Source organism: Pelecanus crispus, chromosome 10 (assembly GCF_030463565.1).
Source record: "Pelecanus crispus isolate bPelCri1 chromosome 10, bPelCri1.pri, whole genome shotgun sequence".
In the NCBI taxonomy this organism is placed as follows: domain Eukaryota; kingdom Metazoa; phylum Chordata; class Aves; order Pelecaniformes; family Pelecanidae; genus Pelecanus; species Pelecanus crispus.
This window is the reverse complement of record NC_134652.1, coordinates 25263071-25287620: the sequence shown is the minus strand read 5'-3', so window position 1 is coordinate 25287620 and position 24550 is coordinate 25263071. Positions and strand designations below refer to the sequence as shown.

Below are 24550 nucleotides of genomic sequence, written 5' to 3'. Positions count from 1 at the left end.
TGGTGGGTTGGGGGTTTTTTTGTTGTGGTGTTTGTTTTTTTTTTTTTTTTTTTTTTTAAGCTGTGTGAAGTGATGGTGGAAGGCAGGTAGGTGGGTGGGAGAAGCTAGTGCCAGCAAAATAGAAAGGTGAAAAAAAGATTTTTTTTCCTCCTTCAGCAGATGAACAATCCAATACTTACCATGTATATTTCCCTGTTCCCAAAATTATTTTAAGCTAAATATTAAAATATTTAACTCTGCAAAAGAACCTAATAAAGATTACGACATGACAGGAAACAGCATGAACTATACTGTGTCGCATACCACAATGGTAAACTCACATCATAGTTGGCTTTTTCCTTCCCCTAATTATGAGCACTGAAACCACAAAACCCACGTTAAGATCTTATCAGCTAAGGTCCCCTCATGGGAAAAGTTCAGGAACAGCTGTACAAAGAAATGAACACTGCTCAGCTTGAAGTTTCTGAAGTAGCCACAAATTTACAAAAGAAAGAATGAAATTTGTCCATCTTGACACAATATTTGACCCTCATCTATCACTTGTGCTATTTGTATTAGTGACTTCCTTATCAGCACTCTGGAGAAGCATTCAAAGTGACTACAAAATAACAAAAAAATACAGTATACTGTTTTCACTGATGCTGATAGCACCTCAGAAGTATAGAGTCTCAATATAAACTGGTAATTCAGGCAAAAGAACCCTGAGAGTTTAACTAAATTGTACACAGTGTGAACAGGTTTTATATAGACTATACGTTACTGCCTACCACTTTCATAACAGGACGCCTCTTAGTACCTCCATGGAAGCTGCTAATGAAGTACTTACTATGGTTTTTCCCCTCAAGCCGATGAGGCTAAACAACAAACACCAATCTCAAAAAGTCTCTTCTATGCACTTCTACTAAGTCAGCATAAAAAGCATTTTTTAAAAACAAACCAACCCCCAAACACCCAATGTTTTGCTATTGTTTTCACCGAGTGGGTTATCTGTTCTAGATTATGCTGCTCTGAGAAAAGCCTGAAAAGTACTTGGAACCCCACACCTAGGAAACAGAAAGCCAGGCATACAGCATAAATACAAAACCTGTCTTCTGTGGTAATAACCACAGAGGGAATAGGTGCTGACAGCAAATACAAGCTGTATGTCCTGGTTTCGGCTGGGGTAGAGTTAATTTTCTTCCTAGTAGCTGGCATAATGCTGTGGTTTGGATTTAGGATGAGAATAATGTTGATAACACACTGATGGTTTAGTTGTTGCTAAGTACTGCTTACACCAGTCAAGGGCTTTTCAGCTTCCCCTGCTCTGCCAGGTGCACAAGAAACTGGGAGGGGGCACAGCCAGAATAGTTGATCCAAACTGGCCAAAGGGCTATTCCATACCATGTGGTGTCATGCTCGGTATATAAACTGGGGGGAGTTGGCCGGGGAGCAGCGACCGCTGCTCGGGGACTGGCTGGGCATCGGTCGGCAGGTGGTGAGCAACTGCATTGTGCATCACTTTGCCCCACCAGGGCAGGGGGAGTGAGTGAGCAAGCGGCTGCGTGGTGCTTAGTTGCTGGCTGGGGCTAAACCACAACACTGTATCAAACAGACATGTGATGGAATTTAATAGATCTACTAAGAAAAATATTTTTGTAGACCAAGCACTTACTGTTTTGTGAATACAAATGAGTTAGGACCACAAATAAAATATAAACATTACTTTCTTGTAGTACTACTTTAAAACCCTTAGCAAAACTGGTATTTTTACTTCTATATAAAAGTCAACACATCAACAAACAGGAAAAGAAACACATCCATACTGCTCTTTACAAGCAATAGGTGCTACCTTAGTTTGAAAGGCAGTTCTAAGCCATGCTTTGCCATTGCTGTTTGGCTTGTATCAAAACATTTATCAGTGTACCTCTGCTAATATCAGCCCCAGTTAAGAAAGTAATTACCTTTTCTTACTGGCTTTATAATCTAACAGCCTGTTTTCAATAAAAGTGATATAATAAGGTAATATACACAGTATTCCCTGCAGTGCCTCCTCCTGGTGAAACTCCAACAGAACTGTTTAAATTTAATATTAAGAAGTCAGAGTTTTTTTTCTCCAACTGTAGCATTTTGCAAATTTTATTAAAAAACTACCCAAAAGCAAGCACTCTTTGCTACAGGACTTAAAAAGACCCGAGGTGAATGGGACTGCTAGATCACACAACCGAGCAAAACTCCAAGTTGTAACAAGTATGCACAGTGCTTATCCGTGCTATTTTTGGCCACATTACAGCACCACCAAGAAACAACAGTGCTGTAACCAAGGCTGTGCCATAAACTATCATTCTGAACTCTGATACTAGAAGCTGGTACTTTTGAAGTTATCATGCAGCCTGTGTATCTTCATCCTTGTCTCCGAAGAGGCCACAGTCCCTCACAACTGAGAGATGCCACTGCATGAGCTAGTATATTTTTGTCTGGTTTGCCTGAAGAAAGCATTAATAATCAGTTTACCTTAGTCACCCAGTATATTCTAGGAAAGGTTGCTAAGAGATGAAAGACTTTATTTTCATATATACTATTATGCAATAGTTAAACATTGGGGCAGTCACACAGATGCTAAGCAGACCATTTTTTAAAGCTACTTCTCTGTGACAGTATCTCAGATTTTTATACCCTATGAACACGATTAACTTTTAAAACATGAACCCAGTCACAAAAGAAACCTGTTAGATACTTAATAGAAGTGGAGAGGAATTCTTAGAAGTGTACTGGAGTTAGATGTCAGCATTTCAGTAAACTAGAAGGGGAGGAAAAAAAAATTATAAACAATTCCATGAAGTAGAAGAGAAGAGTTATTTCTTGAGTCTGAGAAGCTATTTCAAACATTTATGATGTAATGTATTCCACCTAAGTGTTAACACTGTATTCAGAAGTGGGAACCAATTTGATTAGTAGGGCAAAAATATATTGGGGGTAATCAAACAAACATGAAGCCACTTCCTTTTTTCCATAATTTCAAAGATGTATCATTTGACTGTGGTATTTTTACAGCAGGGAGAACATATGAGCTCCCAGGCTTCCTGCAAAGATTTCTTTAGAATACGATATGCTTGTCTTACTATGGTGTACTGGGTCTGTCTGAGATGGAGTTAATTTTCCCCATAGCAGCCCTCATAGTGCTGTGCTTTGTATTGGTAGCTAGAAAGGTGTTGGTAACACACCAGTGTTTTGGCTACTGCTGAGCAGCGCTCACACAGCATCAAGGCTGTCTCTCCAACACCTTCCCCCCGACACAAGTAGGCTGGGAGTGGGCAAGATCTTGGGAGGGGACATAGCCAGGACAGCTGACGCAAACTGACCAAAGGGATATTCCATACCATATGAAGTTTGCTCAGCAGTAAAAGCTAAGAGAAAGGATGAGGAAGGGGGGACATTTGTTATTTACAACATTTTGTCTTCCAGAGCAACCGCTATGCATGCTGAAGCCCTGCTTCCCAGGAAGTGGCTGGACATCACTTGCTGATGGGAATCATAGAATCATAGAATCATCTAGGTTGGAAAAGACCTTTAAGATCATCCAGTCCAACCATTAACCTACACTACCAAGCCCACTCTAGACTAATCAAGGGTAGACCAGACTAAACCATATCCCGAAGTGCCACATCTACCCGTTTTTTAAACGCCTCCAGGGATGGTGACTCCACCACCTCTCTGGGCAGCCTGTTCCAATGCCTGACCACCCTTTCCGTAAAGAAATTTTTCCTAATTTCCAGTCTAAACCTCCCCTGGCGCAGCTTAAGCCCATTTCCTCTTGTCCTATCGCTAGCTACTTGGGAGAAGAGACCAACACCCACCTCACTACAACCTCCTTTCAGGTAGTTGTAGAGAGCGATAAGGTCTCCCCTCAGCCTCCTCTTTTCCAGGCTAAACAATCCCAGTTCCCTCAGCCGCTCCTCATAAGACTTGTTCTCCAGACCCTTCACCAGCTTCGTTGCCCGCCTCTGAACACGCTCCAGCACCTCAATGTCTTTCTTGTAGTGAGGGGCCCAAAACTGGACACAGTATTCCAGGTGCGGCCTCACCAGCGCCGAGTACAGGGGGACAATCACCTCCCTGCTCCTGCTGGCCACAGCATTCCTGATACAAGCCAGGATGCTGTTGGCCTTCTTGGCCACCTGGGCACACTGCTGGCTCATGTTCAGCCGGCTATCTACTAACACCCCCAGGTCCTTTTCGGCCAGGCAGCTTCCCAGCCACTCCTCCCCAAGCCTGTAGCGTTGCATGGGGTTGTTGTGACCCAAGTGCAGGACCCGGCACTTGGCCTTGTTGAACCTCATACAGTTGGCCACGGCCCATCGATCCAGTCTGTCCAGGTCCCTCTGCAGGGCCATCCTACCCTCGAGCAGATCGACACTCCCACCCAATTTGGTGTCGTCTGCAAACTTACTGAGGGTGCACTCGATCCCCTCATCCAGATCATTGATAAAGATATTGAACAAGACTGGCCCTAAAACAGAGCCCTGGGGAACACCGCTCGTGACCGGCCGCCAACTGGACTTAACACCATTTATCACTACTCTCTGGGCTCGGCCACCCAACCAGTTCTTTACCCAGCGAAGAGTATGCCTGTCTAAGCCGTGAGCTGCCAGCTTCCCGAGGAGGATATTATGCGAGACGGTGTCAAAAGCTTTGCTAAAGTCGAGGAAGTAGAGAATAAAATCTTTGTTTCCCTTTGGCTTCCACGCACAGCCTTTGCTTTTATTAAACTGCCTTTATCTTGACCAACAAATTTTTTTCCCCCAATCTCATTTTCTCCCTCACCCTGTCCTGCTCAGGAGGGGAGTGACAGAGCAGCTTGGTGGCACCTGGCATCCAGCCAAGGTCAACCCACCACATATAGTTCTATGTAACAAATAAAATTCATTCAACTTAAAAATAGATTCATTTCTAAATTCTATACTACAAATACTGATTTTTAATCAGCTTTTTCATTATAATCCTGACATCAAAATAGACCTTCTAGTTTTTGAACAATGTAGTTTCAACAGAAACAGCCCAAGAATACTTCTTGAAACTGCATGGAAGACGGGCAACTATTTACTGGCATAAGTCTAATCAGTACATATTATTTGGGTTGAGGGTTGGGAGGAAACATAACCCATAAACATATACTTGGTAAAAAAATAAAAATAAACACTCCCCCCCCAATTTCAAGAATGAAGTCAGAATTACACTTAAGCATGGCAGGGAAGATAGACCTAAACTGGATCTCAGAAACATCTTCTCCTATAAGATGCATTAGACAGTGACCCTTAAACATAGGCCCCTAAAACTCTTAGCCCCCTTCGCTTTACCTCTTACCCTGGAAAAGAGGTACTGTAATACCAAACACAGTTACTTCTAATCTATTTCTAAATCTCACTGAGATGACCATAATGCCTTGAGAAAGCAGCTCTCTAGCAGATCGCTTAAGTCCTCAATCCATTACTATGTTACAAAAGAGATTACTTGCTTCTAATCAGCACAGTATACAAGTATACCTCTTTATATATAGTTGCTATAACAATACCTTATTCTAGTTATATTGTATTTCTGAAGCAATAGAATTATTCTCAAAAAACTCCACCTGTCAGACCCTCACAAAACAGAATTTTCTTGGACAAAACTATACCCATATGAAGACCTTAACTGTTTTTTTGAAAGTCTGTAAACACTGTCTAACAATCCAGAAGTGTTTTCATTTTCTGCGATCCAAATAATTTAATCTTTACCTGGGGAATGCTTCAATTCCTTCCCCAATCCCTTTCCAAAATCATTCTAGAAACTATTTTATTTAAATCTTGAAAACAGTCTTTAATAAAAGCAACCTAATTGAAAACGTAATCGAAAACCTAATCCTGCCTACTAATTTGTTTTTGAAAGGGTGGGGAAACAAGTTTACAAGCAAGTTTTAACAACTATCACCTTTAAATATACCTCTCAATAGATGAGGCACACACTCACAAGTGTAATCCAAAACAGACAAACAGATGTATTTATGAACTTTATAATCATGAGATTGCTTAAACTGTTTTTGAGGCAAGTCTCATCAATAAACCATGAACTAGTTTTAAGTGATATTTGCCACACGAGCTAGTATCAAAATCAGACTTCGGGGAGAGGGGGAACAGGACACCACACCAAAACAAAATACAACCCTAAAATAAAAATACAAAAAGCAGACAGAAACGAGAGTTACTTCCCTTTGCATCACTAAAAAAAGACAGAGGGAGAGAACTAGGAGGGAGGAAAAAACAATGTCTCTTTGCAATCCCTCTTTCTGACCTACTTCCAAAGTTTTAAAATATCAATGAGCATGTGGTGACAACAAAGTTCGAAAATACAGTTTAGACACAATGTTGAAGATACTGCCTTATTGGATTGCCCTGGTGACTAACCACTGAAGGTAGTATTAAATTAAAAAAAAAATTTCTTACAGTGGTCCAATGCTCAGTACCTGGAACAGGACTAAATACCCTTTAGCATAATCTTTCTATTCACTAAATCCAGAATTCAACAGTAGAGCAGCTGCTCAGTGCCTGGTCTGCGGAATTCAATGAACGACAAAAGGTTACCTTAATTCAATGAGATAATCAGCACACATTTACCCACTACCAAGAGTTTTCCAACCATCTGCAAGGCGGCAGAGCTAACTGCCTATAAAACAACTGGTAGCATGCTGACATGTCCTCACATCCCTCATGTCAATAAAAATTTATCTCTTAGCAACAGCTAAAAAGAAACAGAACTTCCAGAAATATTTTAGATGCATCATGAGCCAACAATTTCTTCGTAAGTGATTTTGATTGCTACTGATCTCCAAACAGATGTCTAGTCTAATTGGTAAAATCTATTAAATACATACTTAAAAAAAGAAAAAAGTCAAGTTGTCATGGCTTAAGAAAGCAGTAACAATGGGAGTCATTATAGCTGTGCACATAAGAGACAAAAAGCTAACCTTATTTAAAGCTGCTGGCCTTGCAATGATATCAGTAACAGTGAAGTAAACAAATTGCATGTGTTGCGGGGAGAGGAAAAAATTTGCTATGAAGGCTGTTGTCAGAAATTGCAAGGTAAGACAGAAGTCTGCTAATAACTAAGACATATTTTTGAGAGGAAAAGCAAAATAAGAGATTCAAGGTTAAAATCACTTTAGCTACTAAAACTATGTTAGGATTCCCTCCCCTGCTACACAGGGGTCAGAAAGTTACTTTTATTCTCCAATTAAGAGCACTAATATATAAATAGCTTAACTAACTCTAAGTTAAAATACAAATTTTTAAGGCACCAAGCTTTATAAGTAAATTCCATATAAAACTTCTAAGAAAATCTGAAATTCACTTGTTCTAGTGAAACTCACTTGTAATAGCACAATAGCAAGCAAATTAGAATTTTACCACCAGACGGAGATCAGGAAAGGGAAAAAGCTTGTCCACAGCTATATTAGTAGCTCTTCTCTAGACATCAAATCTTTCAGAAGTCTCTTCAAAATACATCCAAACATAATATTGAGAAAGAAACAATATAAATAATTAAGATTCAGTTTTAGCTGTTAGGAGATTATGGGCAGTTCTGTTTAGAACTACATGCAGAAAATTAAATATGGCGTGTTCTCACAATGAAGCCTAAACATCCAGTGTGCTTCCCCCCCCCCCCCCCCCCCCCCCCCCCTCATTTTCTTAGGCAGAATAGAGCTGCCAGCTATCAAAGTCATTTTCTCAAATGAAGTCAACTCCACCAGGTTTATTAACATAAAAACAGATAAATCAGTTTTATTTCTAGTCTAACTCCGAAAATTATCAATACCTTTTCCATAACAGGCTGAGGTGCCTAATAAACATGTTGGAAATGTTACTTAAGAAGGCAGCGATATCAATGAGAAAGAGAGGTACCGAACAAAATTCCAGTACGTCTCTCTCCCACCATTAGTATCTTCTAGGAAACATAAAGGATCTGTCATCCTGGGGTGAATAGCAGCTGCAATTATTTCCTTAAATTCACAGGCAGAACTGAGGTACCATGTTGAATTCAGAGCGGTATAGGAAGTTGGGAACACAGGGGAAGAATTCCTACAGTGGTTTGTTATTCCAAATAAAAGACTCCTACCATCCATCTCATGTTTAGATCTGAAAAGACTTCTGAAACTCTCTACTGAAAAGCTGAAAACATGCGTGCAAGATGAGCAGCTACTCACTGTTTTTTTTTTAAACACAGTCCACAAATGCATAAAGTGAAAACAACTGCCCATCACCACATAAATTCCAAGTGGCAAAGCCCTGAACAGAACTCATGTTTTCAGATTCCTAGTTCTTAAAATAGTTTCCAATGAACAGAAAGTAGGACTAGCTAAAGCCAGGATTTTTTTTTTTTTTTTTTAAACGGCTACTGCATTCCATGTTTTATCTAGGGTAAAATATCTTTGACTTTCAATCATGAGAGATTGAAGTTAAAGGTATAGATGTACAGTGAGGAATTGCTTGACTACAGTGGAAGCTGTCACCTTTACAAATGTAGTAGTTTAAAATTTGTTTTAAGAACATTTAGAACCATCAAAAGACGCCAGTACCAATAATTTCCTTCCTCAAGAGTATGGCAGACAAGCATGTCAAGTGACCCAACAAGAGGAATTCTTTAAAATGGCCACAGAAGAACAAGTCACTGGTTTCTAAGACAGTAGAGCTCCAATACTTTTTTACTTAGCTAAACATGCGTATACAAGCACAGTAACAGACCATTCTGCATGCACGTAGCATGTGCTGCTATCTAATTTGAGAATCTACCCTGTGGTTTTCTCTAGTCATTTCTTGACTGATTTATCTATAATTTTTAGACCTTCAGAAAACATCTGTAACATCTGAATGAAAGCTTGCTGTGCTACATCAGCAGAATGTGTGTAAAACATGTCAAAATAAATAGTAATTGTTTTTACTATACAATTTTCCAATATTAAAGCAGCATTAATATTTGTAAAACAGGATTAACAAGTTTTCAGTGACATTCAGTTTCACAACTGGATAAAGAAGGAAGGGAAGAGAGCCGGACAGTTCAATGCAGAGCAAGAACATTCAGATCAGAAAATACTATGTTTATGTATAACCTCATTGTTTATTACATAAACCTCCGTGTGTATATTTATAAACTGACTGACAACCAAACACTAACTTGCAGGAGTCACACTGCCCTCTTCCTCTACCACTAACATATTCTTGTTAACCTGACTCTTACAGCAGGTGTACTAGTATTCAGAGGACAAGAGAGGAAAAAACAAAGTAGGAAGTGGAATTTTAAACTTGGAACAGAAGGGAGGGATACAGCAGCCTTTATACACACAGAACTTGTTAACTAACTACTATTAAGTTCAGCGACTATAATGGAGGTTACTTTGGTCTTTAGAGGTTTTTTTAGGCTCAAACACTGCCTTTTTTATCACCTCTTAACTGTATTTTTGTACAACCCCTTTGCTCATTATCCACTAATCCTAAACACTTTAGAGAATTCCACAGTACTTGCAAGTTAGGTGTTACTCACATTTTTACAGATCAATATAAAGGACAACAGTTCTCCAAGCAGCAACAGATAAGGTATCCACACAACTTAACAGTGGAACTTAAGTGAAGCTTAGCAGGCTTCAGACCCAGCCTCCTGGGTCTGGTATATAAAGCTAAAGGTTCAGCAACTTTAAGTTCTTATTTTTCCAGATTTCAGGGAGTCCCAAGAAAGCAGAAATCAGGATGTTTACTGTTCTTAAAGCAACACACACAAAATGCACTTATGAAAGAAACTTAACAACAAAAAAACCCAAAAATAAACACAGTATGAATTATCCAGCAATGGTTTTCCCAGGTGAAACTTCCATCCCTCTTAAAACTTCTTTAGCTTACACTTGGACTATTTGATGCAGCTGTCTGCAAGTCTTCATCATCATAGGCTTGCATAAAGAAGCTATACTTTCTGTTTTATTAGGCAAGAGTTAGAAGAGGCAGACAAACTTTCAGTTCAAGTTGAAATAGAATACTTTAGGTTGGGAGAGACCTTTGGACCATGTAACCCAACCTACCACTCAAAACAAGACCAGACTCAAATGTTCCCTCAGGTTGCTCAGGACCTTGCCTAGTCAAGCCCTGACCTCCTCTGAGGATAAAGATTCCACAGCCACTCTGAGCCCCTCCTCCCTCTCTCTCCATCCTCACTATAAAGGATTTTCTCCTTCATCTGTCTGTTATTTCCCTTCCTGCAACTTGTGTCAGTTACCTCTCATCCTTTTGCCATCTGAGAAATAGCAGTCTCCATCTTCACTGTAATCACCCAACAGGTAGTGCTGAAAGAGGTGCTTTAACACAACAGTCCCACACAAAGACAAGAAAGTTCTACACATCTACGATAACTGTATCTTGACTATACTCCTTTCAACTGTTACCTGTAACTACTTATTAGTTCAGAGCTATGTGTACTAAATGTCTGAAACACAGGTGCCACTAACATTTGTCTCTTAATGAGCCAAATGCAAACACTGCTAGTTAATGTTGCCACAGATACATGGACATTACATAAAAATTAATTCCTAAAACTACAGTCAGTCATTTTCACCATTTTGGAAAAAGAGAGATGTGAAATTGAAGCCAACCTCAAAACACCACTGGTGATGAGATTAAATGCTGGAGAGCCTGTGGAAAATGTGTGGCAAACTTATCACAGGTTATGATAGCCCCTACTTCCATTAAGGATTCTTCCTAGATGAGGAAACATCAGCCATGCCTCCCAGACAACTTTGCTGAGATCATACACAGTTCTCCTCTTGTGCCAGGGTCCTGCTTGTAATTAAAAACAGAAGTCTCAAGCCTACTCCACCTAGTACTGGCATTAGTTGTTAACTGATGGGCTGTACCACCACAACCACAAGGGGAGATAAATGTGACTCTCTGCGCCTCTAGAGCAGAAACACTTGAGAAAACAGAAATTCCTCCACATGTATCTATTAGTGCAGACACAAGACACAAGAGCTGACAATTTACAAGCCTGCAGTTCCCCCCTCCCCACAAGGACTTTTTTCTTATGTAACATCTTCTCTACAGTGCAACCTGAAGGTCACAATAATCCACACAAACCTAGAACTATATGCAGCAGCCCTGGAGTTGCCTACACAGACATCTCTTTTAACAGTTCACACCATTCATGTCCTAAGAAGGCTGCCTGTGCCTGCAAATTCAAAACTTTAAGCTCTTCTGCAAAATCTAAGTGACACCAGTTATAATTTCCCTCAATGAGGAGGAGGAATATAAGCAAACAGGGAAAAACAAAAACAAGCACACAAGTGATTTTGCAACCGAAGGAAATCATGCTAGTTTAAAAGTTGGTTGTCTTTTATCAGGTAAACACAAAGGAGAGCAGTGGCTCTGTCAGCTAAGTGGTGCCTCATTTGATGTGCGTCATCCTCAAAGTTCTACAGCCACAATCTGAGCCCTAATAGCGTTGTTCCAATACACAACAGCAACTCCCTCCATTTGATCCCATAAAGTCCTAGCATCCTGACTTGAAATAGGCCCTCACAATCATAGGAACTATGGGTCTGTCCTTATACCCAGGCAAATAGTCCTGAATACAGAGAACAGAGTTGCCTTTTGAAAGAAGATGCTAATGGGACCATAAATGGATTCAAAGTTGTAAAGAAGACTTTTACACCAACCAAGTAATCTTTTCTCAATGCTAGCTTGAAATTCTTTCCAAAGTGACAGTCTTTTGCCATTTCCAACCACCAAATTGGAAAACTATGGTTGATTAGCAGTTCATCTACACCTGGGGATCTTTCTTGAAAAAAAAAATCATCTGTCAAAAATAGCAGACAACCTCAAGTGCAAGTTACCAGGTTTTTCATCACCTGTTTTATAACAAAGTTCCTGCAACAAGAAGAAACAACATGGAAGTGTCACCACATTTCAACTGCCACAGAAAAAACACCCAAGAGTCAAGACTATCCTATTATTGAACATAGAAGAGGAAAGACACTTAAGATAGGTAAGGATAGAGCACTGAGAAAATATGCAAGGTAGTTCTCCTTGTATCTAAGGCAGACTTCTGCTATTTCTATATTCTAGAAATTCTATATTCTAGAAGGAATCTTGACAAAGGAGATATCCATGTACTGAGTAGTTAAAGAAAATTAATCTTGGAGGGAAAATACAAGGAGTAAAACCTCTAACTGTAGCTTAGGAATCAAATGTCACTCCCAGTTAAGATAGAGGAGTTCACAGAAAATAGCACAGATAAGCAAACACAAAAACAGAACTGCTGGAACTACCCAGGATTTCTTTAACTCATTGCTGTCAATTTAAATACAGGACTCACTGCAGTGCATCACACCAATTAATTTTGAAAAGAAACTACCAAGAGAATCAAATTTTAGCAAGCCTTAGGATTAAACAGCTTGCAGTCTAAGGTTTGGAATCACTCCTTGCAGAAAACAAGAATCATGAGCATGTCATGCAAACTATGTTCCAAAATACCCAGCTTGGGGAAAAAGGATGAGTAGGGTCTTCCCTGATGGTTCTACCGGAAACTGCAGACAGATGACCTGTTTGCAGAAACTAAGTCACTGATATCAGAAATTGGAACCCAACCTCCCCTGCCCCACCTTATGAAGGAGCAAACCAATCTGACTTAGGAAATAGCAGGTTTTAATTTCCCTCCCACCATACAATTCAAGGAAACTTTGACAAGCATGCTTCTTGGTTTGATCCAAATGTGCTGAATCATAAAATACAACAAAGCCCCAAAAGCCCGATACATCTACCTACAGTGATCTGAGCTGCTTCTCCACAATATGGGATGACAAAACTTTTCCACTTCAGTTTTAAATGCTCAAAAGATGGGGTAAGTCATTCTTCAGTTCCTGGTAAGCTCCAGTACCTCAAGTGTGACTAGGATCCATTTTTAAGTGTTCACTTGGCTTACACATGGAGTTGGTACTTTTAGCATTTCAGAAGCTACAGGGACAGCAGAGGAAAGACAGAGCAGCAGCACCTAGCAATCACCCCAGAACTTCAAGGACAAGAGCACTGAGGTGCAGGCCACCGCTCCAAGAAATAAAGGTATCCTGTGAATTGAGATAATGAGAAGCACAAACACGAGTTAGTATTTGTCAAGTAACACTAAGGTTCTTAGGTCTTTTGTCACCATGAAGACGTTATGAGGTGAGAAAAACAGGTTGTCTCTAAAGACAATAGTATTTTATGGATTGACAAAGTTCAAGCCTAGTTTTTTTCTTTTTTTCATACCCCTGCCTACAGTCTCTTCAACTGTAGCACTGCAGACACTCTCTTACAGAAACTTACCCATCACTGCATTTTGGGTGCTCAAACTCACCCTTCGGAGCACAGACTCCATGAAAAGCCAGCTCCAAAGTTAGGCATTATAGGTTATGAACATCCCCTTATGTGTAAATTGGTAAGACACATTGTGCAGCACTTCCTTGCTGCCTCAACTTTTCTGTTTCTGCTCAGTGGAAAGTCTAGAGGCCAGTGGGAACAACGTAGAGCAAGCAAAGAAATCTCAGCCAACAGTCTCTTGCTGCCTACCCACAGGAAGGCAGGAAGCTGAAAAACTGAGCAGGGAGGAGCCTGGATGCCAAAAAAGCAATTCTCTATAGATTGGCCCTTTGCCTGAAAGACAGAAGGAGAAACACCCAGTGTCTGCACTGGCACAAGCTACATACCAGAAAACTGAAATTCAACCCATGCCAAGTTACACTTTGAAAAGCTAAATGTACGTAGGCCAGTGAAAACAAAATTAGATAGGAGTTCAGAGTATGAAAAATTAATAAAATAAGGTTGGTTTTGCATGAAAGTCAGCTTAGAAAGACAAACTGAAAGTGAAAGGGGGTTAACAAAAATTTTCATGCCAAGAAGCAGATGGAAACAACTATTAATACAGTTGCTGAGCTGTTCAAGAAAGTGTTCAGGAGGACCAAGAAAACACTGTGTGGATCAAGTCATCCCCATTTGTAATGCATCTTTCGAAGTGTACTTTAAGTAGTAATTATTCTGAACATAGCAAACATGTAACCACCGAGATACACTATTCATTCCCACAGTCCTCTAAAAATGTTACAATGGCCATTGCCTCTTGTCGTGGTTTAGCCCCAGTTGGCAAACAAGCACCATACAGCCGCTTGCTGGCCCTCCGCCCCAGTGGGATGGGGGAGAGAATCGGAAGGGCAAAAGTAAGAAAACTCGCAGGTTGAGAGAAGAACAGTTTAATAATTGAAACAAAATAATAATAATAGTAGTAATTGGAATGAAAAGGAGATGAACAAGAAGGAGAGCAACAAAATGGGGGGGGGGGGGGGGGGGGGGGGAGCAAACAACAAAAAACAAACAAAACCCAACACAAACAAACAAGTGATGCAACCCCTCACCACTCACTGACTGACGCCCAGCCAGTCCCCAAGCAGCAATCGCTGCCCTTGGCCAACTCCTTCCAGTTTCTATACTGAGCACAACGTCATATGGTATGGAATAGCCCTTCGGTCAGTTTGGGTCAACCATCTTGTCCGCGTGCCCTCCCAGTTTCTTGTGCACCTGGCAGAGCAGGGGAAGCTGAAAAGCCCTTGACTGGTGTAAGCAGTACTTAGCAACAACTAAACCATCAGTGTGTTATCAACATTATTCTCATCCTAAATCCAAACCACAGCACTATGCTAGCTACTAGGAAGAAAATTAACTCTATCCCAGCCGAAACCAGGACACCTCTTCACCTTTTAAAGCTGGATTTATCCTTTTAAATTATGTTTAAAAACAAGTAAAGAGCTGTCTACAACCTACAAACATCTGCCTCTTCAGGTTTATAGTCACACAGCATTTGTGGTCAGGAGATAGCCAACTCCTAGACCTAGTTGGTTTCATGCAGTTCCCAAACTGCACAATCTTCCTAGTGCTTGTCCAAGTGACAAGGAAAACAAGGAACAACACAGCACAAGCTTGTGCACGCACACAGAAAACACCCCCAATATTGCCATTCTACAATTGACACCATTAAAGATAAATTAAACATCCATTTCAAGACTAACCATAAATTTTAAATACCACTTTACTGCTGTGTTTCCAGAAGCACATTTTAATGCAAAGGCTTATTGAAAAGCTAAGTATCACTCAACGTGTTCAGGTTGATTCCCTTCTCTGTTCACACTCTCACTATATTATCAGTTTTTACACTGCTTTTTCTGATTAACACACTCATATGGCGTTTTTCAGAAGATGCTGGGTGAGAGAGAAGGTATCTATGCAGCATACTCTGAGCACAAGGAAGAACATGTAAGAACAGTTAAATTGTTAGTTCTAACTATGCCCTGCAACATAGTGATGTGCACAAGATCAAACTACTGAGCAGCAAACTTCCTTCTTTTTCTGCTTTCTTTTGCATGTGGTTTTTGTCTATTTCCAGGAAAGGAAAAAAAAAAACCACCCCACAAAACCAACCACCACACATCACAAGTCTTCATCCTAAAGGACACCACTGTTTTCACTTTCCCTTCATTGTTAAGGCAGCCCCACCTCTGGCTGGAGGCTGGTCCTTTGACACACCAATTTAACACTTTAGAACAGGCACCTTTTGAAGCACTTTGATTCAAGCTATCTGTCCACATCAAGTAAGCATCTACTTTAATGTAACCACCAGAATATTTAGGATAACTGGGATGTCCTTTTGAAATGTAATTTATACTACTCATTACACTTTATATGATGTACAGCCCAGACACTGTATAGCTGATGACAGCTACTGACCCTCCAATGGAATCAATCCTTGTCAGGAGCCTTGTGCTTGCATCTCTTCATACAGAAGTGAAAAAAGCAACCCTCCACACACACTAGGGAATGGAAAGTGGGGGGGGGGGGGGGGGGGGGAGAGAGAAGATTTGAACAGCTGCACTGCATACTTCCTCTTCCTGTAAGTCTGAGTTGACACACCTTTGCCCAAATCCAGAAGAATCAGGATAACACTTGAAGGAACATACCATTTTTTACACAAATGCTTCCTTCCAGGCCTATGGATAACAGGAGGAAACATGGCAATACAAGCTATGTTGCTGTAACTAACTGCAGCTATTTCCACACCTAATGAAACCAGAGGACTATATCTAGTTGCTTTGCATCACCCAATTAATATGAAGACAAGAAAAGCAGCTCCATATCATCACCACCAAGAGGAATATTTAGCACTTCCAGCTCCCTGTTCCACATAAGTATTTCATCAAATGCAAAACACTCTGCACCCCCATAACATAGTCAAGGCCCCAGGTCTGCAAAACTAACTTCAGTGGCACTGCATTGCAATAGTATCTATCTCCTCAGTGCACTAGATATTCTGATGCCTTGGGGGGGGGGGGGGGGCGGGGGGTGAAGGATAGAGAAGGAAGAGACAAAAAACTCACACACCAAAACAAAAACCACAAAACACCTAAACCACCACACCCAGGCAGTACTGCATCTCTTCTGATCACCTTTTACTCACTCAGGAACAAAGGTTCAGTGTACATTTGGTACTATCAGTGTGAAAGTTCAGACTGCCAAAGAGAGAGCTTTGATGCACTTCTAATGCACTAAATCTTTTAACTGTCTTGTCCTGATGAGATGTTAATTATGCAATAAAAAAAGTTAAATTTACTCAAACTTCTGCAGTCATCTAAACAGATTTCTGCACATCCTCCTGTTCTTTCTTCTCCTCAAGGAAAGTCAACAGAAGAGACCGCTTGAACTTCACCTCTACTATTTAAAAAACAAAAAAACCCCAAACAAACAGAGCCACTCAAACAAAAAAGCAGCTCTTACTTGTTCTATCTCTTCAAAGGCTAGTCGCTCCTGAGAGATGCCAGTTGGCTACATTTTATTGTATGAAATTCAATAAATAATCTTGACATGCCCCATGCTGCCACTTAAATACTTCCCATAAAAATAGCCTAACAGTTTTCCTGCACTGTTATTCTGCTTATTCATGAATTACCATCAATTTCAAGTGAACACGCACTCACATCCCAATAATAAATGCACCAATTTACAGTTACTTTCAGAATTGTCCTTTAAGTGTATTTAAAGCCATACAGCTTGAAGACCAGCAAAAATCCCATATTTAAACCAAGTCTATATATTTGCCCAGTAACCTGTGCCACAACTGGTATAACCAAGCAGTGCACTACACTGACATGCAACTACCGATTTGCCAATCTCACATCAAAACTATTTTTGTCAGGAAAAAGTGTATGCTGAACAATTTTTAAACACGCAAGTCACACTGCTAATTTTGAGGCACCCAAATGAAAGCTTGTTTCTTGCCAAAGCACTTGCTAGAGAACAGATTTGTTTGGCTAACTTCTAAAAGACAGATTTGTCCTTATACCAGTATTTTACTATGGCAGTAATAGCTTTTCCAGCACCATGACCCAACTCACATTCCTTGCAATGGATGCCAGTCCCAGTAGGTAGCCTAACAAGGGAGATTTTTGTTTCCACAGAATTCATGTGAAGCATCATAGTATTAAACTGTTCGGGTTGCTCAGTACTCCAGCCTTCAAGTTTTTCATGCCACTAGAGTATCAGAATTACAGAAGAATCTCTGACAGTACTTAAACAGACAGCTTTATCACTACAAGTAATTAAATCTTTATCGTGTATGGCTACAGCAGTAATCGCACAGTAAGCAACACTTCTGAATTTCCATTCTGATTATTGAATGTGAAACTCCATGCATCCTTCAAATACCTGAGAAGTCCAATTTGACAGAAATAGATAGATATCCACATATAAAAGCAATCATATATTTAGAGACGCTCACAAAAATCAACCTACAGCTATCAACATTTGCAGCATTGCCTCTGACAGTTCCACAAACAACTGTTCTTACAGACTTCACTAAGTATTTCTCACACAAGCACTTTCTACTCTGCACCCTCCAGTGCCTTACAATCATCTAAAGGAAAAAAGGAGAGTGAAAACCATCACACAGTTTCTAGAAGGAGACACTAACAGCACCACTACAATGGCGAAGTTGTCTGACTTATTCCATGCCAAAAAGAAGTGCCACCAAGCTTTACCACTGCAAAGTGACAAAAAAACCCCCCACACCCAAACAACAAAAACAAACCACCAATTTACAAATATTCCAAGTAATCCAATTCAAGTAGAACAGGTAGCTTTTTTTCCAAGTACACTGAAAATTCAAAACACACTTCACCATACTAAATGGGGAATGATCAAAGAATGCCTACAGACATGTCTTTGACACTATCCTTTCATAAACAAAACACTAATTGACACCTCTTCTCCCTCAAGGCTTAAACCCTGTGAATAATTAACCTGAAAAACAAGGCCCAATAGCAAAAATAGACCCATGTAGGAAGTCCAGCAAAACTGAAACAGGAGGAGGATTATGCAGTTCAGCTCAATTTGTCACTCTGACACCTTCACTTACATTCCTAGAATATTTACATTAACTCCAATTCCTATTAACTGTAGTTTTAAAGCTAAATATCTACATACAAATATCTTTAAAAATAATAATCCTAACAGTCTTAAATATCAAGAGTTCTACTGGTAGTATTTCAGGTGGTGTTCAAACTACAAGAAAATCAGTATGTCCAGGTGTAAAATGAAGGTAAAAGGCCACAATCAAATCACATTGCAGAGTTCAGCAACACCGGTCTGCCAGGCAAGACAGAACAATCTTACACCTAGAAGAGAGCATACAGCCATACTCTTCCCTGCTGTTCTGTTTATCTGCTGAAAATCCAAAGAGCAAACTATCCAACACAGAATGGCAGGGCATAGGGAGCTAGGTAAACTTCCTTTACCAGAAGTGATTCCGCATGGATCTTTGACATGCATCCTCACTTACATATATTTAAAACAGGTAAATGAAGAACAAGAAGAATCATCATTTTTGCATTAGGTAAATAAACAATGAACAACGAGAATCATTTTTGCGTTACTACATTTGCTCTCATTTTTCAGACTTACCTGGTCTTTTTCATGGGGTAGAAGGCTGACAGGTGGAAGAGAAGCTGGGAAAGTGCTGGAGTATTTTGGAGCTCCTTTGCTTTCCAAACTGCCATAATTCACTCTATACTGAGGTCCATCCTTCAGTAATCTCCCATTGTTCACAGCACGTTTGGCCCCCAGACGCAACCTCTGCTGAAAGGCAGGATTGTTGAAAATATTTGCTAGGTCACTTTGACTTCTCAAATACTTCTCTATATTTTTCAGGGAGGAGCCATTTGGTTCTTGAAGCCCTTCAATTGCTCTTCTCAAGAGTTTATTCCAATCCACATTACGAAGCTCATTACAAGCTCCTCTAGATCCCTTAACAGATTTAGGAATAGTGCCAGGTTTAACAGATGAAAAACGTCCAGGATTATCTGGGTCCTTGTAGGATGCAAGGCCTTTGTTGGTAACTTTAAGAATAGAACCATCTTGAACACTAAGTTCCAACTGTTCCGAAACAGTCTTCTTATCTAATCCATGGGAAGCACAAACAGCATGACATATTCTCTCTTCAGAAGGCCTTTGCTTTTGCTTTTTAACTTTTTGTATAGCTTCAAGAATCCACTCCGTATAAAGAGGGTTGGCAAGTTTTACCATGGTTGACCAATAATTGTTTCCAGCCAAGGGTTACCCATAGAGGTTCCTCCTTATCCCTTTAGCAGATCTTTCAGAGGTTGTTTGCACCTCAAACACAAATCAAAGGATTCCACATGCTGCTTGGATGCATCTCAAAAATATCCATCCTGAGGAGTCAGAAAAGGCAGGGAAATATCTGCTGACTGAAACTTCCAATTACTTTACCGTTATGGAAAGTTAGAAAGGATTCATTTGTGATGATACTGGTACATCCTTACAAGAAAGTTTGTTGCAGCCTTTAAAAAGAAAAAAAAAGAAGAGGCAGGGAGAGAATACAGTTAATGCTGAAGCAGTAAAAAGAAACAGAATGCATTCAGACATGCATTCATACTGCAGATGCTGCGGTATGCAAAATCTTTGTGAGATTATATGAAATGTTCGCCAGTTCCCACCCCACATCAAACAAGTCATCATAAAATCCTTCCCCTTCTCATAACATTCAGTGGATTTAGTTTGCCTAAATTCCATCACCCCAACACTTAACCTACTCCTGACTTGTTGGACAATTTCCATTCAGCCAGAGATCTGAAAATATTCTCTAAAACAAGCTGCCTACAAACCATTTCTAGACCCACTGGTATAAGAAAATTACTATCTGCATGGATTACACAAGCATTTAAAACAAAAAAAACCACCCCAACCCACCAATCCTCAACCGATGAAAGTCAAATTATTAACCGCTACCATTTCTTACAGCACGCTGCCTGTAAGTGCCATGCCATTTGTTGATTATACAACTTGGAAAAATCAAAAGCAAAATACCAGAACTGAGCTAGTAGTACTGCATCCTTCATTAATACCTAGGCATGCTACAATACAGAAAGGAATCGCAAAGGTACTTCTCATTCTAAGGTGTGCAGTAGACACACACCTTTTTGGTACAAACTCTTAGGGACAGAAATGAAAGTGAAGTAACAGGAGACATTTTCACCATACACTGTCAGCATGAAGACATATAAAGAGATCACACTGACAAAATATGTTTCTGTGACTCACAGTTTAACAAACAATTTTCTTTACTTATGGAATACATCACTCCAATAGAAAATTCAGTGGCTACAAAAACTTATATAAGACCTGAAAGAACATCCTGATCAGGAGTTTATTCATCCTGCAGGACAATATATAGAGGAAAAGGGAAAAAAAACAAACCACAAAAACTAAACTAAGACAGTAGTCACCTAATGAAGAAATAAATATATTTGAGGTATTAGTTTTTATTTCCAAGAAATGAGGGAGAACTTTTGAAGACATTAACAGAATTGTATAATTACTTGAAATCAAAGGAAAATAAATAAAAACCAGAAGAGGAAAATCTTCATTCTCAATAAATGGGTTGTCTTGTAAAGTAGCAGATTCACTAGTTTCACAGCAAAACCTAGAACTGAGTTAATCTGAAACTACATTTACAAAGCTATGGCAAGCAGCCTATAACTAACAATATCATCTATGATTACACAAGTCTTGGACCTCATTTTTATTCATTTATTCAAGTCATCTTGCATTTCAATCATGTTTAAAACTTGAGTAAATTATAAATAGGAAAAAAAACTGAATTGATGTAGTAATCTAAATTATTTTCAACTTGTTAAAAAGATTCCTCTGCAACTGTGAAGAGAATGAGTACAAAACCCACTTTTGGTCCCATACCTTCTCCTCCTTCTACCCCCTCAAAAATCTCTTTAAATATAAACTCCAGATCATGTTTCACACATTATTACACCTACACAACAGGATTAGTAACAAAACAGCAGCTGGTTATTGGTGAATATAAAATTCTTCTATACCCAAACAGTAGAAATATTTATCAATACATTTATGAGTTTGTCACTCATTAGGTTTGATTGAAGCTTAAGCATTTTCAGATTTATAAATATGAAAGTTCAACTGCCAGAATGAAGAAACATTTTCCTGATACAAATGCAGGACCTGAATGTTTAATTGGCTCTCATACTGAACCCTATTGATCTACATAGATTGGATCCTGTTTCTTGCTTCCAGTCTGTACTCATGCAAATTGTATTTGATAACAGTTCTATGTATTTCAAATGTTTGTAATAAAACAGTAACTTGTTCTGTAAACAGACATTTTAATTTAATCCAGCTAGCAAAAGCCATTCTTTCCCTAACAGCATTGTTTATATTCACTGTTTTCAGATAATTCCAAAATAACACTGTAGCTGCAAAATGCAGACAAATATAGGGAAGAAAAAAGTTTCCATAGTATTATGAATCCTACAAATTCTCTCACAACTCTGACACTGAAAATACAATAATACAACAATGCAGAACTCTATATATAGTGGAGGCTCACTCACATTGAGATTATTTTATATACTCTTGCCTATAGATTTGGAAGTTCTCTGTAACTACATACAAAGCCCCAGATTCCTAGAAAGCTGCTTTTACATTTAGAAGTTTTCTAGTTAGGCTGTTCTACTGTGAGTCTTCATGAAGATAAGTCAGTACTTAATCAAATGCTGAACACTGCATTTGCTGAGTCAGAGATGTACTTGCCTCATTTTTAGACCTACTGCAGTACTGTTGCATTAAATTTCATACAAGCAACCACATCACTTCCATTAAATTCCAGAACACACAGTGCATGGTCTGTTCCAAGCACCGGGACACTGATGAACATTTCAGTATAAATGCTGTAACTTGTGGGTTACAGGAATTTTTATTGGCCAGTGACTGTGGCAAAAGGTGAGCATAACCTATATCTTCATGTAAACTCTGCTGCTTGGTACAGGAATTTCACAGCAATATACATTCAGAACTACATTTTTACTTATTTACTTAAAACTCCCTATGTGTAATACAACCTCCTGCATACTAGCGCCTACTAAATCAACACTAGTTGAGTGTATCAGCAGGAGCATAGAGTTTCCAACACACAGGGCAGGATATTTCAAGAGGAAAATCAAGACATCTTAAATTCACACCTTCCAAAAGAATTCAAGTTCATTCTGCCTTAGGAAAGCATGCAAAGCTCATCTGATCCAGTCTTGGAATTGTTTTACCGCAACCTAGAGTTTCTGTTATTCTACCACTTGCATTGCATATGTACTTGAAGTATAGCACCCTGACATCCACAACCGATATGACAAGGTCTACCATACCTAAGATTCAGAATAACCTCTTAATAATAAACATCTTTGCCAGCAATATAATTCAGCTCAGTGATCCTGGAGCTGTAAGTTAAAGAAGTCTTTCATAAATCAAGTTAATACAGATGGATCCAAGATCGGCAATACATGTATATATACATACACGTGCTGAGTGATTGGATAAAGACAAAATAAACTGCCTTAGAAACAAACTTTCCAGATTCAACATGAGAGGATGCATGGAAGTTCAAAATGACATTCAGGTTTCTAAGTCTAGAACTTAATTTCACCAAAACCAGAAAAAGGTGGCCATACATCATTTAACATAAAAAAAAAAAAGTGATGTTTACCCAAACAGATTTCGAGGAAATACTAATTTTTAAGGGTGATTATAAATTAGTAGCAGGCACTTTGTGTCTATTTATTAATTTTCCTCCCCTTGTAATTAGGTAACTTTTAAACAAACCCTCAACAGTACCCATTCAATCACAGACTAGGTTTTCCAGACTGTTAAGGTACACAGGACCACTTCCAAGTTTCATGGCAACAGTCATTAAGCTCTTTCTATGTCACATGTCATACTTCAGCTTCTATACTCTGTAATATATTATTTTGAAAAAAAGAACATTTGAGAAAGTTTGATTGCACTGTATTACTGACCAAGTCCGTTAACAAGTCTGCTACTGAAGAGCTACAGAACATAAGCACTCCAAGGGTTAAGTACAATACTTTACCTTTAAAGCATGAAAAGACATCTCTAGTCAAGGCTTGTCCCTTTACCTAAGTCATAAATTATCAGATAAATACAAAGAAGTTGCAAAATTGCCACCTGGGATTTCGAATGAATGCAAATATGTCCTTTATAAAGCACACGCCTATTGTACAGCTGATTCTAATTAAAGAATGCAATGACTGAACATGTCAATCTCAGGTGTCATCAGTAATCCTATAATCCTGTAATAAGGTATTTTTTAGACTGAACTAGTATCTGGAATTATTTCCAAGTGATCCAGATTGTGAAAACAAGCTGTGTAGTCAGAAAGACAAAAAAAAAAAAAAAAAAAAAAAAATTAGCCATGTTTTCCCACCCTCCCAAGAAACAAACCTAAAAGTTATTACACAAGTATCCAAAAGCATTTCACAAAATACAATCTGAAGTCTTTTTTTGGAGAAATTAATGAAAAATTTGCTTTGGCTGTCTTAAATGTAAATGCAGCTAAACTTCTGAAACCTGAGGTTAACATGGCTACCAAAAAATAAATAGAAAAGGGCAGGGGGTGGGAAGAGATGACAGTAACTTGTGCAACCTGCCAGTGACCTGTGAAGCAGAATTTCATTCTGCTCCCTCCTACCTGCTCTGCACACACTCAGGAGAAGCAGCAGCAGGCCAGCTCTCTGCTGCAGCATCAGGGTCAGGTAAGGATTGCAGCAGAGGAGGAGGAAGAAGAGAAGACTGCCATTGCATTCAGTAAGCTTTTTGCCATTTTTCTTTCCTCCAAGCCATTACTTAGAATTCTGCAGCTAATCAACTCTGAATTACACCCCCATCTCAAGTAATGATGCAAAAGAGGCAAGATACTTGTTTGCCCATTGTAAAATACACACACCTACAAAGAGACAGACAGAAAGCAGATCCTGGCAAGGACTCCCAGCACACATGACACTTAAAATTACTCAGATCATGAAGCCAGCTATTGTATTATTCTTTACACAACATCCAGTTTTCAAGTATAACAAGGAAGGGCAATGACACTTGCACAT

At 39.3% G+C, this 24550-nt stretch overlaps 1 protein-coding gene across 1 annotated transcript in view; it reads right to left on the bottom strand.

Moving 5' to 3' along the window:
• The window catches only part of KAT6B (lysine acetyltransferase 6B), a 112355-nt gene extending 92715 nt beyond the window's left edge, over positions 1-19640 (bottom strand). The window contains exon 1 of the mRNA XM_075717609.1: positions 19020-19640. Within this exon, the coding sequence (XP_075573724.1) occupies positions 19020-19640 (621 nt within the window). The remainder of the gene's footprint in view (positions 1-19019) is intronic.
• Between the last annotated feature and the right edge of the window lie 4910 nt (positions 19641-24550).